Source organism: Micropterus dolomieu, linkage group LG05 (genome assembly GCF_021292245.1).
Source record: "Micropterus dolomieu isolate WLL.071019.BEF.003 ecotype Adirondacks linkage group LG05, ASM2129224v1, whole genome shotgun sequence".
NCBI classification, from domain to species: domain Eukaryota; kingdom Metazoa; phylum Chordata; class Actinopteri; order Centrarchiformes; family Centrarchidae; genus Micropterus; species Micropterus dolomieu.
Window position 1 is genome coordinate 10,557,097 of NC_060154.1, and position 19,102 is coordinate 10,576,198.

The 19,102-nt window shown below is 38.6% G+C and overlaps 1 protein-coding gene across 1 annotated transcript in view; it reads right to left on the reverse strand.

The window, feature by feature from the left end:
* The window catches only part of LOC123971271 (E3 ubiquitin-protein ligase rnf213-alpha-like), a 53,065-nt gene that overhangs the window by 10,381 nt on the left and 23,582 nt on the right, over nt 1–19,102 (reverse strand). The window contains exons 26-52 of the mRNA XM_046049992.1: nt 18,308–18,435; nt 17,386–17,481; nt 17,156–17,277; nt 16,767–16,880; nt 16,629–16,678; nt 14,410–14,560; nt 14,146–14,281; nt 13,752–13,937; nt 10,590–10,714; nt 10,289–10,449; nt 8,250–8,453; nt 7,854–8,041; nt 7,123–7,243; nt 6,684–6,784; nt 6,398–6,577; nt 5,508–5,653; nt 5,128–5,230; nt 4,747–4,861; nt 4,033–4,228; nt 3,750–3,940; nt 3,337–3,459; nt 2,655–2,765; nt 1,937–2,179; nt 1,624–1,711; nt 1,282–1,316; nt 1,062–1,165; nt 182–335 (exon numbers count right to left, since the gene is read on the reverse strand). Coding sequence (XP_045905948.1) covers nt 182–335; nt 1,062–1,165; nt 1,282–1,316; nt 1,624–1,711; nt 1,937–2,179; nt 2,655–2,765; nt 3,337–3,459; nt 3,750–3,940; nt 4,033–4,228; nt 4,747–4,861; nt 5,128–5,230; nt 5,508–5,653; nt 6,398–6,577; nt 6,684–6,784; nt 7,123–7,243; nt 7,854–8,041; nt 8,250–8,453; nt 10,289–10,449; nt 10,590–10,714; nt 13,752–13,937; nt 14,146–14,281; nt 14,410–14,560; nt 16,629–16,678; nt 16,767–16,880; nt 17,156–17,277; nt 17,386–17,481; nt 18,308–18,435 — 3,672 coding nt within the window. The remainder of the gene's footprint in view (nt 1–181; nt 336–1,061; nt 1,166–1,281; nt 1,317–1,623; nt 1,712–1,936; nt 2,180–2,654; nt 2,766–3,336; nt 3,460–3,749; nt 3,941–4,032; nt 4,229–4,746; nt 4,862–5,127; nt 5,231–5,507; nt 5,654–6,397; nt 6,578–6,683; nt 6,785–7,122; nt 7,244–7,853; nt 8,042–8,249; nt 8,454–10,288; nt 10,450–10,589; nt 10,715–13,751; nt 13,938–14,145; nt 14,282–14,409; nt 14,561–16,628; nt 16,679–16,766; nt 16,881–17,155; nt 17,278–17,385; nt 17,482–18,307; nt 18,436–19,102) is intronic.

Genomic DNA, 19,102 nt, shown 5'->3' on the forward strand with positions numbered 1-19,102 from the left:
GGGGGGGGGGGGGGGGGGGGGGGACACAATGTCACACTCAGATTCAAAAGAACAGGCGAAATTATTAATCATTTATATCTATTTTGCAGACAAATCTCAGCTACACACTTTGTAAAATCTGTGCTACTATAACTGCTGATGTAGATACTTGACAACTCCCTTTGAGTCTATATCTGCTCACCTGGGACTTCTCTGAGGCTCCCAGCAACATGGCCAAGTGTGTAACCAGCCTGACCAGAGTGAAGGGAGTCAGAGACATGTTTTTGGTGTCCAAGGCATCTGGGTTGTTTCTGCGCTCAGGGTCTCCCAGGATATGACCAGGCCTTGTGCCATCCCTAAAACAACATATTACAGCATCAGTCAGTTAACAAACAATACCCCATAATGACAACGTAAAAGAAGTTTGTTTTGGGAGAACCTGCCCAAAAATAGGTGTGCCAAGCTTGTAGCATCATACTCAGGTGCTTCAACAAAGTACTGAGCAAAGGCTGTGAATACTTATGTGCTTGTTTCGTTTTTTTATTTTTAACAAATTTGCAAATATTTAAACAAACTTCTTTTACGTCATTATGGGGTATTGTTTGCAGAATTTTGGGGAAAATAATGCATTTCATCCATTTTGGAATAAGGCTGTAACATAACAAAATGTGGAAAAAGTGAAGCGCTGTGAATACTTATGTACAGATGCACTATAGTTTTCTAAATATTGTTATGTGGAGTATTTTTGTCATGCTGCTGGAAATGTTGATATAATTTTATAACTTCAGTAATTCCCATAATCACCATAACATGGACAACTGGCAATGTACTAGATATTTTTATTTAAACACCACCAAACTTGATTTGCTGTGGGGTGGTCATTAATCAACTAAAACTGTGTCTTTGCAGTGCTGCTTTTTTTCTACCAACAAAATAACTTCATACTTATGACCTCCCTATATTATGTCCCCAGGAAGCACACTAATTTAAGGAGTAAAAATACTCTTAAAGGTTTCAGTTTTACTGTGACATTAAAGAGACAGTTCAGTGTCTGACTGTAGCTTGATGTTAATGACACTCACTCCTGCAGCTGAATTGGTCTGAATCCAGGCAAGGCTATATGACGGTCCCCTCCAACTTCCTGTCCACACTCCAGACATCGGCCTTTCTGCATTGGCAGGCCGCACTACAGTGGAACATAGCAGATTTTATAATTTTACTGAGAAAGCATATTTCTTATTTGTATGCTTCATGTCTGTAGCCACTATGCAAATGGACTGGAACTGCGTTAAAATAGCTTACCTCATCAACAAAGCATGGATGATTATTTGGACACACTGTTAAAAACAATCAAGCATTAAAAATGGGCTTAAATCACGTGGATTTTTTGAGATGGAAGATAAACTAAACTAAGAATGATGTGACTCCCTTAGCATTCAATATGATGACGATGATGATGATGCAAACCCAGAGAATACATATTATCCAAAGACTTTCAGATGTGAACTACTTCAGACTACTGTAAAGATTGAATGAAGAAGTTTATACAGATTATTGGAGAAAACCAAGATGCAAAATATCCAATAAATGAAGCTGCAAGAAACCACAATTGAAAATTCTGGTTTGTAAATGAATAATACTTACCATACCAAGTGAGCTGCCCATAGTCTTGGTGTATAACTGCCTGGGCAACAGCTAACATGTCATCAGGCATTGTGGGTATAAATGCCTCCTGTAAAAGTTAGCATGAGAGTAACATGTGGGGTTGTGGTGAGTTACTGGTCAATATAATAGAGATAAAGAGTTTATGGTCCTGAGTTGTTTTGGAATAAAACTCCCCATCCACTAAGTTTGAAACTTTAAGGCACCTTAAAGTTGTAAAACTGACAGCATTCTGTCATTTCACACAGAGAGCAGCTGAAATGTTCTAGAAAGGCACGATATGATAAATGTTTACCTGCATATTTTCAGGATACAGACCAAGTTGCTTTAGTGGCATCACCAGGAGGTCAGTCCCAGTGAGCAGCACAGCTGCCAGGTGGATGGTCAGCTTGATGATAGTTTTGTCTACAATAGTTTGACCAGGGTACATGGTCAGGGCTCCCAACCTGTTGTGAACCAAGGCTGAGGCAAAATCCCTTACTTCTCTTTGATGCAAATACCTTGAGCCCTGGATGAGCTCTCCAAATGCTTGGCATCGCTACATGGAAGATATAAGATGTTATACGATGTAAATAAAAAATATTATAGCAAATGTGATATTTTCTGATTTTGGATCGTGTTATAGAAAACCTATTTCTCTCACTGCATCCAATTTTAAAATGTCAAATTCTACTAATGTGCAAAGAGGAGTTTAGGTTAATCATCCTAGATCTCACTTCCCTCCACAAAGGCACCCACACTGACAAGTGGAAGACGTTAGTGTAGCCTTAACAGACAATCCCTCTCTTATCAAAAGTAATTGTGCTTGGTGGGAAGTGCATGCTAACGTCATGCACTTCCCACTGAGATCCATCAATGTTGAAACATTTTCAATACTACATTGCACATATTAACAGTAAGTCAAAAAAACATAAACATGTTTTTGGGGGGGGAGGGGGGTTAACATGAAGCAAACAAAATTGTTTAGCATGCTTTAAGTAGCTATATAAATTATATTTAGACAATCTTCATACCTCAGGGGTCGGATGAAGACCTGTATTTGCAGATCTGTACAGAGTTGTAACCTCACGGAAAAGCGCCAGAAGGATGAACAATGTCCGCTTCCTCGGTGGCGCGGTGCATTTCTAAATCAATAGAAAACAAGCAAAATTTGAGTAGTGATCAGCTACTATTTAGTTTGTATGAGCACCTGGTCCCTGAATCATAGCAATAAAACAGATCTTAGGTTGTGTATATACAGTTTTAGATTTTAAGATCTATATTTCCTACATTACAGGCAGCCATTCGTTTCCATTTTTTACTGTGCAGAATAAAAATTTGATTTGTGCAATCCCTTGCAAGGAACACAAGTCACTCAACAAGACTCCGCTAGTTAATTTTAATACAGTGCAGAAATGATTGGAAACCACAAGTAAATGTCCTAATAAACTGCAGCAAAATGATTACCTGTGATGTACAGTAGATGTGATTTGTAGTAACAAGAGTAAACGAATTAAAATCACTGGCATGCCATGTATTATATGTATTGTATGACTGAAAACAGCTTTTACATTAACTATCCATGTAGACGGGTTGAAAAAGAAAAAATACTGTGACCCATGTGTCAAAATACTAACATTTACAGGAATGGGTCAAATATATGAAAGAGAGTCCATGGAACATTTGTAGCAGCAAGAGTTTGATAAATTTAAATACCTCGCAGACTTCTTCTATCTGCTCAACATCACCATCCACTATTGCCTTGGCAACTGCATCCCTCACTGCCTTGTATTCTTCTCCATACACAAGAAACTGGTCCATCTGACCTCCAACTTCATTCTGTTCACGCCATGAATAGAATTAAAGGAGCAAAAATGGGTTATAATATGTCAAAATATTTGCTATTAAATGAATTTGAGATGTCCTGGTGGATCCGTGATTCAGGAATAATCTAATAACTGTGATGAATTTGACTCCATGGTTTGTTTTAATGTTTAAATAAATGATGACCTGCCCTATCAAATGTGTGGCTGAAGGTTGGCCCCACTGGCTGCATCATGTAATAATGGTGACATGCTTACTTGTCTTATAACTCACTCATTTTTGGTAGTAGATTTCCTAATGAGTACCTGCTGATGGATCTCTATAGGGAAAAGCCAGCTGAAGTTTGGTTGTTTCACAAGCGTCTGGATAAACTCGACACCCTGCCCTTCACTGAGCTTGCGGATCAGGTAAACACGGTACCAATCATTCCCACTGTCCTTACAGAGCGTAATCACCATGTTTAGGAAATCCTCTGCTCCATCTGGGATATCGTCACCTGCAACATAAATGTAGTCCAAGACACTCTTTTATTTTTTTTATTTTGCAAACTAAAGCAAACTGTCAGCAGTATTAGTTAGTTTCTCTAACCAGACAGATTGTCACTGATAAGCTGGGCTGCCATGGTGAGGGACAGACGCAATCGTGCGATGTGCTGCAGATGTTGAATAGACACCGTTGCTGGAACAGAAGTGACTTCAGCCAAGAATTTTGTTTCACCATTAAAAAATGACTTCAACTCTACAGCGTTGTTGCCTTCCTGAGGCATTTTCTCCCACATGGAGTCCTGCAAAGAAAATATGTTAAAGGAGCATCAGTTCACTTCAACTGACCTGTATCAGCAATGAGAAGAAACTGAAACAACAGTTTGTGGTATAGTTGCCATCCACAATCCTCCAGAACCCCTCCTGTCCCATTCACATACTGTAGGAAATTGGTAGGCAAACAGTGGCCCGTGAGGCAAATCCAGCAATTTAGCAAAAATATTTGCCTCCTGACAAAGCTTAAGTATTCACTTTTAAAACCTTACATTACAAAGACCAAGTTGTCGGATGTAATAAAAGTGTAATGTCCTGCCAGAAAAATAATTTCACACTTGTTATAGACTCTCATAGCAACACAGTTTTTATGCTGCTTCATAAATAGTACATTGTTTTAAAAGGTTCCCCTGAGTTATATTCTTTGTGAAGATTTTCAAATGTTTTGAAAGCTTCAGTGAAATCTTCTTTACATCTTTAGTCGATTTCTACACTATTAAACAGAATAAACCAGTGTCGTTATATCACTGATTAAAATATGTTTTACCTCCAAGCAGTTGATGTACAAAGCATAAAGTTCTGCTTTGTCCTCCTCCTCCACAAATCTGCTGTCTTCAACAGATGTCAAATGCTGCTGCAAATATTCCTCGACTTCCTCAAAACTGAAACACAGTTAGGTTCAACATACACTTGTTACAATGCAGAAGAGCTTTGTAAAGTGAAGAACAGTAGCTTAAATCTATTCAGACATTTTTCCACAGGCAAATATTTCAATGTGATTACAACAGCAATGCTGTTAAACTCCTCTACACTGTTACTGACAGAGCAGCCCTTTACATCTGTCAGACAGTTCTACTGTAATTATCAATGATCATTTAAATTCAGATGTTGAATTTTAACATTGCAGTGTCACATTTAATTTACCTACCTGAACTTCAGCAGCAGCTTGAGGATCACAGATCGCACGACTGGGTTTTTATCTGGGGACTCGTCAAAAGGTGACAGATCTTTTGTATGAATCTGTTTTTGTTCTGGTTTGAAAGATGAATTAGAGTAATATTAGTAACAACTAACAATGAGATTAATAATAATTGTAAAAACAACGTTTATGTAAAAAACAACTTTCATACATACATCTTTTTATCAAAAGGTCCATAATAATAAGAATTTATACACTAAGTGGTCAAAGCTGTCACATACAGTGTCAGATAAATCCAGGTTCATTAGAAAAGAATGTAAGGAAAACAAAGAAGAAACAATGTTTTGTTTGATGTTTCTTTAAGAAAGGAGCTCTACATTAAATGGTACCTGTCTCAACAATCAGGTAGGACAACAGGTGTGTGATGACGTCTCTGGTTGGTGGCGTGTTGTCTTTGAAGCACACAGTGGAGAGCAGATCAATGAAGAAACCATTGCAACGCCGCCTGAATGCTACATTTTTCTTGATAGACACCCTGTAGTTCCACAAAAATCCAAGGCAACATTAATTCAAAAAAAGCACAACCGTTTTATCAGTGTTTATTAAAACAATTCCAAATGTGGCTAACCTTAAACTAATTCCCCCAAAACCACACTATGTCAAGGGATTTTCCTTTTTAGTTTGTATGCCTCTGTATGTCTTTCGAGTGATATTGTGTTTCAACAGCCACAAATTACTGACACACCTACTACATGGTAAGCAAGTGTTTTGTATACAACTGCGCACACACACACACAGTGCGCAAGCCACTCACTTGAAACACGCATAGATTAGGTTGCTACACCTCTATCAAAAGGAAGTATCTGATGGAGTATTAAAATGTCCTTTCAGCAAGTGAGGACAGGTATATACAACAGAAAATATGTTACACTGTGCACACATACACGTCTTATACGGCAGATGGCTCATTAAGCAGAACTGCTAAGCACTGTACAGCAAAAAAGGCTCCTGTGCACTTAATAATATTGGTGCAGTGAGTAAAGGCCAAGAATGAAGTTCATGATAGTAAACAACTGACCAGTTTACAGTACATAACCATGAACAATAAAAGTGCCAAGCTCTGCAGCTGATCTGTAACTGATCCTGGAAAGAGTGAATTTCACCATTGGATTTGATTTACAGGTGTTAAATGGTATTGAAAATAATATATAGAATAAAATTATGATATAATAATATACATTATATATATTGTATATATAATGAAATGTTAATATCTCACTTGATATTTTCAGAGACATGTGGCTGAAAGTCATTTGGTATCTCTTGTCTGCAACTGGGACAGGAATTCTGCCCTGCATCAAGGCTTCCTCTGATGCATGTGGAGCAGTAGATGTGTTGGCAAGGCAGCCCTACAGGGTCCTGAGGCTCCCTCATGCACACCACACACTGAAGTCCAAACCTTTACGAAAATGAAACCAACATCAATCAGATTCATGAAGTGTAGCTAAAGAACATTCTTCATTATTTCATTCAAAAAAACTGAAGTGAAATTAACAAGCCCTTACCTGAACATCTGATCACTTGCCCCCTGCCTACAAGACTTCAGTACTTGAATCACAGCTTGAAAAGCTTTCATTGATTTGACATCAGAGTTTCTCTCCAGAACCTTAGTCAATAACATTTGGACAGAAAAATAACAATAATCATACAGATTTTTCAGTAGGCTGAACTTTCCGTAAAATATAACACAGTAATGTGGAATAAATGTGCCAGCAGCATTTAGACCATCATAATATACCAACATTCTCCTCAAGGCAGTAGGGTTACAAAAAAACCTCCATCACACTGGATGTAGACATAATGACATTTGTCTGTTTTATTGTAATAATAATAATATAATAATAATAATCCTTATTTGTAGAGCACTTTTCAAAAACAAGTTACAAAGTGCTTTAACAATTGTTAAATATTGTATAATATATTGGTCATTACAAATCTACTCACCCTGCTTAAGGTTTGAATGTGATTCAGGACCAGTGTTCTTAGCTGATTCTCCTCAATAGGGAAACCCAGAAGCATGTGTTCCACAAACAATGAGAGGATGTAGATACGCTTCCAGCCATAACTATAAAATATTAGAGACCATACTGACATTTAGTTTGTTGTGGAAATATATGCAAACAGTATTTTTACATCAGTGCAGGGTTTCTCGAGGAAATTGGTCAGCAGAGATGGTAAGAGCTACAAAATGGTTTAAACAATCACCTCACGCATTAAATATGTGGCCTTTGCAATGTGAAATAGCACCACTCCTAAAAGCCTAATATATAAAAACAAATTCTGACTTTATTTCAGGTGTGGTGGGCTGCCTCCACTCTTAATGCTGCTGAGAGATTCACTGAGAGATGTCTGATAGCCAAGTTGTAACACAACAAGCCCACAAAATGACTGAAACACAGTAGTAATAAATTCTTTGTGCACAGCAATAATTTTGACATTTTATTAAATTTTATTACTATGAGAAATCCATCCAGTTTCTAGATAAATCATGGTGTTAATGACGGTGGCAGGAGCTGATTCTCAAATGGCTAGTACCACAAGACCACACTTTTGTGACTTTCCCAAGTCACCTAAACTGCTTGTGGCAAGTCAATAGGAGAGAACAAGAATATCCGGATAAACCCACACAGATGCATCCTTTTTATTACTACTATTCCTGTGTATCAGCATTCTACCTGATATCATGGAGTCTTTCTTTACATCGCTCTCCATATTGATTGGTCTTATGTTGACAGCAAATCAACTCCAAAGAGGCTTGCAGTCTCTTAACCCGCTTTAGCCACTTCTGACAGAGAGCATCAGTATCTAAATTAGGAGACTCCAGACCTTCAACACATGCCATGGCTGCATGGATATCCAAAACCTAAAGGACAGAAAAACACTTGGAAGTGATTCAGTATCCTTGAATAAAAGCTATTGACAGATGGTGGTTAGTCAATATTGGGTTTACGTCTATAAAAAGCATTTCCTCTATGGTCTGGGGCTTTTGCTTAATACAGTTTTGAGGGTACTTTTACGACATTTATTAATAATATTAATAAATATTATTCATATTATAAATAATAATTTACCATCTCTGGACAATGTCTAATGTGCTGGTTTCTTCGCAAAGGAGAAACAACATCAGGCTGAAGAGATGTCATCCGTGAGAGGTTCTGAAGACGACTTTGATAGAAATGATAGGCAATGTGGACATGAGGAAGAGAAAGCTCATATTCATCTGTTCTTCGTCTCCGTACTTCATCAACACAACTGGCCAGTGCATCACACAAGAGCTGAGGAGTAAATACAAAAGTAGTATAATATTACATTATTACTATTATTATTATTATTATAACTACAGCAACATTAAAGATAACCAGATTAAAGTATGTTTGACTGAAACATTTAAAAAGTGAACACATTTCTCCAAAATTAAAAAAAGAAAAAGTAGATACATGGTTAATGTTTGTTTTTGCACCTGTTTTTTTGGCACAGATGTGATGCATTCTGCTACAGCCAAATGTGCTCTATTTATCAAACATTTTAAGTTATAGCCATGGCAACCATGGCAGTTAGGGTTAGCAGACTGTATCTTCTGAGAAGACCCAACAACAACAAAACACACCAAAAACAATACAGCAAATAAAATCCACCAGCTCAAGCGGGAGCTGAAGAGCTTGAAGCAGCTTTTCAAGGTGCCGAACAAGGACGAACAAGAAGTTCTTCCAGAGATGCACAGCATCCTCCGCAAGAAGCTCATGACCTTGAGGAAGGAGAGGGCAAGTAAGCAGGCTGCCTTTTTAGCTAACCTATTTGGGTTTACAAAATAGCTTCTAGGCAAGAAGCACAGAGGCCAGCTTAACTGCTCTAAAGCTCACATCACCCATCACCTTGGAGACACCTTTAGCAATGCACTGAACGGCCTTGCTCAACCCATCAGCCCCAACTCTGGCCTTCGATGAGAAGGAGCCTAGCTAGGAGATCCAGAAGGTGGTCAAGAAGGCAAGATCAAGCTCAGCCCCAGCACCAACTGGTGTAACCTACAAAGTATATAAGAACTGCCAGAGGCTTCTCCACATGCTCTGAAAAATCATATAACTGATCTGGAGGAAGGGCAAGGTTGCTTATCAGTGGAGATCTGCAGAAATGGTGTGGATTCCAAAAGAGGAAGAGTCAAAGAACATAGACCAGTTCCGAACAATTATGCTGCTAAGTGTTGAAGAAAACAGCTTCTTCAGCATTGTTGCCAAAGGTAAGTCCATAGAAAAGTTATGCTTCACACTCAGCAGATACTGTTCATTACTGATAAACCAGTGAAGAGCCTGGGAATTATTATTCCAGCATTCTTTGCACTCATCACACTGTGTACATGTATGCTTGTATGTGTATGTGCACCTGTATATCACATCCAACTCCGACATGTACATAATAATAACAATAATGGTAATAATAATTTTCACCTGCATCCTTTGCACTCTGCTCATTGTACTATTGCACTATTGTCTCAACCTGTCTGTTTTGTTCATAGTGTGTATATATATGTGTTCTCTATACTGTAGCCTGTGTTTGATTATTATTGTATAAATAAGCACATCGTGAGCATTGTACAATCCAGAGTCAAATTCCTCGTATATGTACGCATACCTGGAAATAAAGCGGTTTGCAGGCCAGTCCTTCTGCAGGGTCTACAACTTGCTAGGCATCATAGGGGCAATAAGGCAAAAGGCCAACAAGTCTGTCATAGAGGCCAAACACCACAACTCTGGTAACATCACTGATGACGCGTCCAGGTGAATCACAAGATTGTTGACCTATTCTACTAAGTATATATTTCAACATGCACCTACTGTATAGGTACAAATGACACAAAAATACAAATTCCTGTACAGTATAATATAATATGAACATTCCTTCTTTGTAGAGCAGTATACAGTAATGTTCTGTTTTTACAGACTCTTCAAAGAGGTGTAAAAATCCACGCACAGTTTTTAAGGCAGTGTGATGTTAAATCAAACTGTTGTATTTAACTGCACTGGATTTGATTGTTGTAACACCAAAGAAAATCATATACATTGCAATGTTTTGAGAGTGGTGGTATGGGTACATTGAGCACATTGTTTACCCTCACCTGCAATTCTTCAGCTGATGCCACTTTCATGGTCATGGCAACAAAATCCTGCAGGTACCTTTCAAAAAATTCTTTCTTCTTTATTTTATTCACATTTTTGGCCAAGTAACTGCCAAGGGGGGTGTTCAAGAACAACTCTTGGAAATGACCAGGTGAATGATCTGCAAAGAAAAGTTGAGGATGCCACTAATGTGTTAGAGCTCAATATAAAAAAAGAGAGATCTTTCAGTTACAAAGATAGCACTTTAAGTTCTAGGACAGAAGGCATTTGGATATGTTACATATACAGTACAATAATTACTTTCATGTCTGGATGTTTGTATCATCAGCCCATCCAGGAAATCTTTGATCCACCAGCTGAAGGGCATGAGACAACGCATAGTGGCACCACCTATGATATGGCTTTGAACCATTAAGACATTCGAGCTGTAGGAGAGAAAAGATGCAGATATTGTGAATGTGATTTTACAAGGCCGAGGAATCATTATTTTTTAGCCCAAACAGCTTGTGCTGTAATTCATTTAGATATACTTGCATTTTTTTCTAGAGAATAAACAAAGAACCGGCTGCTGGCAAAAATGGGCTTGTTACAACGGTTCATTTTTAAAACAGAATACAGCCCCACAGTTGTTTGCCATAGCCAATTAGTCAAGTTGCAGTTTACATCCAAGTCTGTCCAGACTCATATATGTAGAAAATACTTGAATGAAAATGAATAAAAGGTATGAAGTTTTTTTGGCAAATCACTATATTGATGATGCATAATGATTGTTGATTCCAGTGAATATATACTGTGTTGAAGTGATTAATGAAGGATCATCATATATGTATTGGCTAAACAGGTACACACGTCCTTGATTACTATACAAAGATGAATTCTTAAAGTGTAGCTACACAAAATATGGTGCTTTTGTTTCCTCCTGGCATTTTTAGATGCAAAGCCTCTCTATAAGCTGTAGCTGAAACTATCTCCCTCACTGACTCACATACAGGATGAATGACGCAGAAAGTGAAGGGCAGAATGAATGAGATGGAATATAGCCTATACTCTGCTTGTTATTGTTTACTCATTGTGTTGTCCCAGTCAAAATGTGTGAAATCTGGAATCGCCCAATCCATTATAAAATTATGGTTAAAACCTATTTTGAGGTCACAGTGACCTTTGAGTAAAAAGGGTCACTTATTTAACGTTTAACCAACTGTAAAATCTGTTCACAATCTCCCCATCTCTTTCTTAGTTATGGGGCACAAAGCGCAGTTGTCATTTTCATGCCTAGTCCCGACGTTGCTTATAGAGCAAATGCATTTGCATCCATCTGGTCTGGTAAATTGTTGGCACATTGCTATTTTGAGGCAGCAGAACGTAGTTGCGGCACTGACCCCCCCCTTTTGGTTATTTTAGGGGTGCATTGTTTCAATAGTAAGATGCTCTAAAGAGAGACACTGAACGCTTTTGTGCATTTACGCACAAGGCACAGCAGCGTAACTTCATTGATTGATTGATTAAAATCTCCTAACACGTCGACAGGATCGGTCAGGATCTATGTTAATTCATGTTTCACTAACTAAGACCACGCAAATTAAGGTATAACATGTAGTTTATTTGGTTAGAGAGAAGGTACGGGGATGAAAGCATGGAGGAGTCAAGAGGGAAGGGATGAAGGGGTCGAGGGGGTAGGGATGAAGGGGGTTGATCTGGGTTGTGGTGGCTGGAGCGGTTAGGAACACGGGATTCGAGACTAAGGGTGGGGTCTCCACGTCTCCATAAGAGTCTTGATTATGATCCCCCTGTGGTTCCTGTGGTGGTTTTTGATGGTAGGAGGAAACCGGAGCGCCTGGGGGAAAACCTGCAAACTCCACACAGAAAGGCCTGGGCAGAACGAGGTCTGGACTCAGGACCTTACTGCTGTGAGGCCACAGTGCTGTCCATTGGGCCACCTTGCTGCCCATTGAAAGAGGAGAGAAAGAGGGTTTGGGGGGAGGTATGTGAGAACTGAGAAACGGCAGAGGAAGGGGTTAGACAGGCTTATACATATGTGGTGGTGATTGGATTGGAGCGTAAGATCGAGATGCTTAACTGACGGAATTGTGAAACGAGAAAGGGTTGCGAGGCTGAAAGTGAAGGGGGAAGCCAGGGTGAAATGGTGGTGGTGGGACTGACTACCGTTGTGGCGGAAGGACGGTGAGTGGGTCCATGACATGGAACGCCATGGCTTGTCGTTGCCATGGCAGAATGAACAGCAGCGCTGGTAGTTGTTGCCGTGAGAGAGTGAGAAAAAGCTGCCCGAGCAGGGGGGAGTCGAAGGAGTTATGTTAGCTGAAGGACGGGAAAAAGAAAGGAAGCCGGGATGGAGGGATGTATGTGCAGAGGTAGGGTGTGCGGCCTGCTTAGACATGGGGGGTGGGGTGTTACGTCCTGGCCCTGGTGAGGGCTGAAGCTGTTTGCGTTACAGCAGTGGGCATCATCGTGACATCATCGGCGTGCCGGGTGCCGGGGGTTGGGTCGAGAATGCGGAAGTGAGCGGCTGTTGGAGTTGGCCATGCAAAGCTGGAAAAGCACAACATTGCAGGTGCAATGTAACTGCGACTTTCTTGACTTGCAAAATTATATTTTAAGTTGACCAACATCATATGTGTAATTCAGGGCTCAATTCTAACGGGATAAAAAGATAAATTGTCTCTCGCCATCGACTACCGTACATATCCTACCCGCAATAAGGTCCCATGGGCCAGAAGCAGAAGCGAGTGACTTAGGCTCTTTATGATGATGCAGTGAATAGTGACGATTCTTTCTGACCAATCAGTATCCTGCTGTGTTTTCACATCACAGTAGTATCGCCTCAGTTTGCTTGGAACCTCGACGGAGGTGATACGAAAAAAGTACTTGGTAGCAGATACAGGTCCTACTTTTTCACAATAGAAAACCAAAAAAGGCAAATAGAGTCGAGGCGAGGCGAGTCGAGCTGGTACCATGCAGTCGAAAAGTGGCTTTATATACGTATGTGCTGGTGATGGGCTTGGAGAGGCAAAAGTGGATGAAATGAGTGAAGCACAGGTGTGGTTGGATTAGTGAGAGAGGCGTGGTCTTGTACCTGAACCTCAGTTACAATAACTACATTAATTTTCTGCCATTAAACTAGCAAAATTAGAGTTGGTCACACCCCAAACGCAAATGCCCATAATGCCTATAATAATTACTACATCAATTCTTGAGATTTGGCGGGAAAAGTATTTGTCAAGGTAATTTTGAGGTCAAGGTGACCTTGACCTTTGAGTCAAAAGTGTCACCAACTCAGTGTCCAACCAACTGTGAAATAGAGGCATAAAAATGAACTTAAACAACAACATCAGTGGTATTCTGTCAAGATTGTCTTTAGTGTTCAGACCAAATATGTAAATGAATATGAAATTCAAGTATCTGTGCTGAACAGAGGCCATGATCATACAAGCAAGAGATACTCACTTGCTTTCCACCCGAACAGAAGGTACATGGAGCATCTCTTTGCTCCCAAATATCTCAAACCATAGGTTCCTGATGTCATCGCACTCATTCAGCAGAAGGTCCAAATTGCAATCTCGGTCAATGACTGAAACCAAGTTTGCTAGAAGTGGTGTAACAACTGCTTGTATTTTCCTCCAGAGTGTGTGTCTATGAGAAATATTCACATGACCTTAAAATCTTTAAAAGTGATTAACAGCTAAAATGTTATTTAGTTTAGGTTTGCAGTATTTTACAGCACAGGAAAATAGATTTAAATAAGTAATAAAAAGAAATAAAGATTGTATGCAAATATAAAAAAAGGAATGAAGAAAAAGGTTAGGTAGACTAAGGTAAGGCATATTAAGTAGAAACCTACAGGAATGTTCCACCCTCTTGTAGGGCACTGACATTAGATGCCACATTTAGAACCCAGCTTTTTGGAGTGGGGATGTTTGCCTCGTAGTCCACTAACAGCAAGTGGAGACGCTTCCTCACAATGCTTGCAAACAAACCTTACAGAAAACAGAAATAATTTACAAAAGAGTTTTTTCAGTAAGATTAATTTTCACCGCACACAGAGTAAATGTGTATAATGATGGCCTGAATCAAAAGATTACCCACGATTGACAGATTTTCTAACCTTGTGTTTGACTTCCATCCAGAAGTGTGAGCAGGTTCTCAACTCTGTTTGTGCTGAGTTCTCCACTGTCTGCTGCATCTCTGAGCATGCTCACTGCACTCTGCACACAGCTCCTGACCAGATCTGTTATATCAAACAAATCTCCTAAAACCTGCAAAACATAAAAGAGGTGGTATTATGCTCATTTTCAGGTTCAAAATATTATTTAGGGGTTCTACCAGAACAGGTTTACATGGTTTAATGTTCAAAAAACACAATATTTTTTGTCATACTGCACATTGCTGCAGCTCCTCTTTTCACCCTGTGTTGAAGGCTTCATTTTAGCTACGGAGTGATACATCTTGTCTCTAAATGATCTTTGTTGGGAGTTGCACATGCGCAGTTCCTAATTAAGGACTACTAGCCAATAAGAAGCAGAGAAGGACAGGTCAGCGAAAGGCCGGTAATAGCCAATCAGAAACAGAGAAAGGCGGGTCAGCGAAAAGACGGTAAACAGCTTCAATGGAGGAAGAGTTTCAGAGTGGTGAGTTATTAATCTGTAAAAAAAGTAACTTTCATCCATAAAGTTTTAACTGAGCTCTGTCTCTACATCACAGTAACAACTTCATGTCCATTGACTGCTTGGAGGGTAGCTAGTGTTTGGAAGGGAGAGGAGAGGTGAGAAACAGCTCACTGTTTTTACACCGGTGTTCTTGAGGGCGTATCGGAGTAGCCGCTTGGTGAGCATTATGACACGTATTTTATTGTGACGTCACAAGAAAGGGAAGTAAAGGCTGGACTACAAAAGAGCTGTTTTCAGGCAGTTCAGAGCAGTGTCTTCTGTGGGAGATGGGAACTCCCTTTGGGGTGGACTTTGGGCTTTTTCACTTTGCAAACCTAGTACATGCACAAAAAAGATATATAACTCAATAAAGGAGAGGGAAAAAGACAAAAACCATAATACCACCTCTTTAAAAAAAAATAATAAACAACAACCCAGCATCTGAAAAAAGAAAAATATTCTACAAGTAAATCCCCCAACACAGTTCTTAGACTGTGAGTAACTGACTAGCATGTCCTCCAACTAGTTATTCAATAAATGTATAAATTAATTAATAAATGGTATGTTAATGAGTTAAAATTCAGACTCTGTGAGGTGATTTCCATCTACCAGCTAGTGTCCATGTGTGTGCAGAATTTTGCAGTATAATTTTAGAATCGTATTAAGAATGAAATCACTGAAATCATTTCAATATAAAATGTCTAATTCAGATGACCTATTACAAGTTTTTTTTCGCCAGACTGTCTTGAATCCTAACTAAGAATAAAAAAAGCTGAGATCTCGGGCCTAATTGCCTAATAGATTACTAATAGGGTGACCAGGCGTCCCGAAAAATCCGGGACAGTCCCAATTTACAAGCAGTTGTCCCGACCCCTTTCCGGTTTGTCCCGAAAATTAGACCTAACATGAGTTTTGATTATAGCCTATTAAATACTGATTGTTGTAGTTCTCTTAGTCCAGCAGGGGTTGCAGGTTATCTGTACATTGTGTCAACAGCGTTGTTATAGCCACAAAGTAACACTCGTCGTGCTCTTTTCCCCTTTTTGTTTTCCTGTGGTTAGTGGAAGTTATAGTCACGAGGACAGGGAAAGTGTCGCTTCAGGCAGCCACGGCACGGCGGAGAGATCTGACAGCACATTGCGCAGACAGATGTGACACTGCACTGATGACATGAATAAAATAAATCTAAAAAGATCATGACTTACCTATCCACAGTTGTGTTTTTCCTAATAACAGACAAGTGACTTCTGAACAAAAATAATTAATTTTAGTGTTGTGTTTTGTGTATTTTCACTCATTAATATTCATTGACACTCAATGTACTGGTAGCCACGTGCCCCCCCCCCGGATTTCATCCATTCTCATCTGGTCACCCTAATTACTAATAACATTGGCCTAATTACAGTATCTCCTACAGTATATCAGTCACTGGCCCTTTGTGTTTGGTTTAGATTTAGACTACCATTTAAATTACTTGTTATGCTAGGTATGTCTTGCACTTTATTTATTTCACCAATTTATAATAATGTACAAGTAGATCCTAAAAGTAAAAGTTTGTACTTAATCCTGCACCAGAGATTAGTAAATTATTATATATATTTTGGTTATTTTCCTGACTGGTAATCGGGATCCTCTTGTTTCCCCAGGTTTATGAATATGTGTGGTAAATAACACTTACAGTGGAGTCACCATCTTGTGGCACACCAATGTGGTCTTCTGTCTCCATGTCTTGAAAATAAAGATAATTATAGGTGAATTTATTCATTTCCTTAAAATCTATAACATTCTTTAGAAAAAAAGATTTTTGATGAATTACCCTCAGGTGGATCTTCAAAAAGGTCACTTAAGCGTAGATTTTTCAAGGAATGAACATCAGACACAAACTCTTTTGATCTTCTGAGATCATCAATGTGAACAGACCTCCAAGGACCTGAAAACATTTTTGTAAAGAAAAATCAGATGAATGACAACACAATGTAAGTTTTTAATGTTTTTTAAACTGTCTGCTCTATGTAGTGTTTTTGGTTGTTTCTCTTAATGTGTGGCACTTGGCAATGCACTGCATTTTGTGAATGAAAGGTGCTAAATAACTGTAAAGCATATTGTGACAGAGTTGCTCACGTGAAATAGACTAATTAGCTAGTCATATTGTGTGTGTGTGTGTGTGTGTGTGTGTGTGTGTGTGTGTGTAACAGCAGGACTAACCGCCTTGAAACCCAACATAGGAGGTCCCACCCTCGATTCGAGGAAGTTTGGTGACAAAGTACACAAATATCTTTGTGTTGTCATTAGCGGCCCACTTGTTTATTTCATTGATGCACGAATACCTTAAGGAATCCAAACATTGAGCATATGTAAAAGAAAAAAGTGAACCAACATGAGCTTTTGCAAAAATGTTACAGAAAATGTTATTCTGTGATGATCTTCAGACTCACTTGGCTGAGGAAAAAATATTCCTTCTGTGGGAGTCTTCATCATAGTCTGTTTGGATAATGAATACTTTGTCTGCAGTTGTTGAGCCAAGAAATTCCCTAATACAAAGACATAAGCATGATTTAAATTTGAAATGAAAGTGATCACTTCACAGTCATATATATATATATATATATATATATATATATATATATATATATATATATATATATATATACACACACACACACACACAGGCACATACATACTGGTGCATCTCATAAAATTTGAATATTGCAGAAAAGTTCATTTATTTTTATAATTTTATTCAAAAAGTCAAACTTTCATATGTTGTAGATTAATTATATATGAAGTGAAACATTTCAAGCCTTTTCTGTTTTAATCTGGATGATTATGGTTTACAGCTCACGGAAATCAAAAATCCATATCTCAAATTATTAGAATAAAGAATGTATAATACAGAAATGTTGACCTAAGAGGAGCTTTTAATCTCTCAGTCTGGTTCAGTATACACAACCGCAATCATGGGGAAGACTTTTGACTTGACAGTTGTCCAGAAGACACTCATTGACACCCTCCACAAGCTGTGTTACTGTGCTTGGTTGGCCAGCCAACTCATCTGACCTGAACCCCATTGTCAAGAGGAAAGTGAGAGACGCCAGACCAACAATACAGACCAGTTGAAGGCAGCTATAGGCCGTAATCACCAAGATTAAAACAATAAATAAATGAACTTTTACACAATATTCACATTTTATGAGATGCACCTGTATATCTACTCTAAATCTAATCTATAATATACATTATTATCAGTTTTATAATCCATAGAAGAATGACAAGAAAATGGGCACAAGGGTGTGTTTAGTTAGACAGAAATGTGCAACTCTGTCCATGTGACATGCTCTTTAGACTGTATTTACACACCTGATTTTCTTGAGGAAAGAGTACTCTGTGTCAAACTGTTGCAGTGATAGCAGCTTGATATCAAGCTTGATCATATCCTGTAGTTGTTGTGTGTCTGCTGCAGTCAGTAGCCTGGAAAATGTTGTGACCTTCAAAAAAGCAAACTAGGAATTACAAAATATTAGGCAATTAATTTCTCATTTACTATTAATAACAGAAAAGGCCACCGACACATACTGGTACATTGTTATGTTGATGATTTATAATGCATGTAAACAGTAATCATTTCCTTAATAAGCCTTGTTAGTATTTTAGATTCTATTTTATTTTCTAATTCAAATGCACATTTGAATTTCAGCAACCTTTTACCAATATAAAAGGCACTATGTACTGTCAACTCTGACATAACTTTTCTAACTTAAATAACTAATCTGCTACTTCCACATCAAATGGACATATTTACAGATGAAAATACTGATAAAATAGATCATCAAAAGCTACCCACTAACAAAAGTCAAAGTGGTAAGTAGAAGTAAGTAGAGATGGTATTACCAGTAGGGCAAGAAAAAAAGTGAGGTTGTGCCCAATACAAAAAAACATGTCTTGAGCTTGGATTAATGAAAATGGACAGAAATGCAAGGTACATTTCCAATAGTACGAGCACCTACATGCACATGGCTGATTGTTTTATACTTTTATTTTGCTTAAAATAGATGACAGTGATTGAAGTTGTTGATCATCAATCTGTGCTGAAGTAAAAACATACCTTTTTGAAACAATTTTTACATTTGGTCATTGGCCCCTAATTCTAGGGTG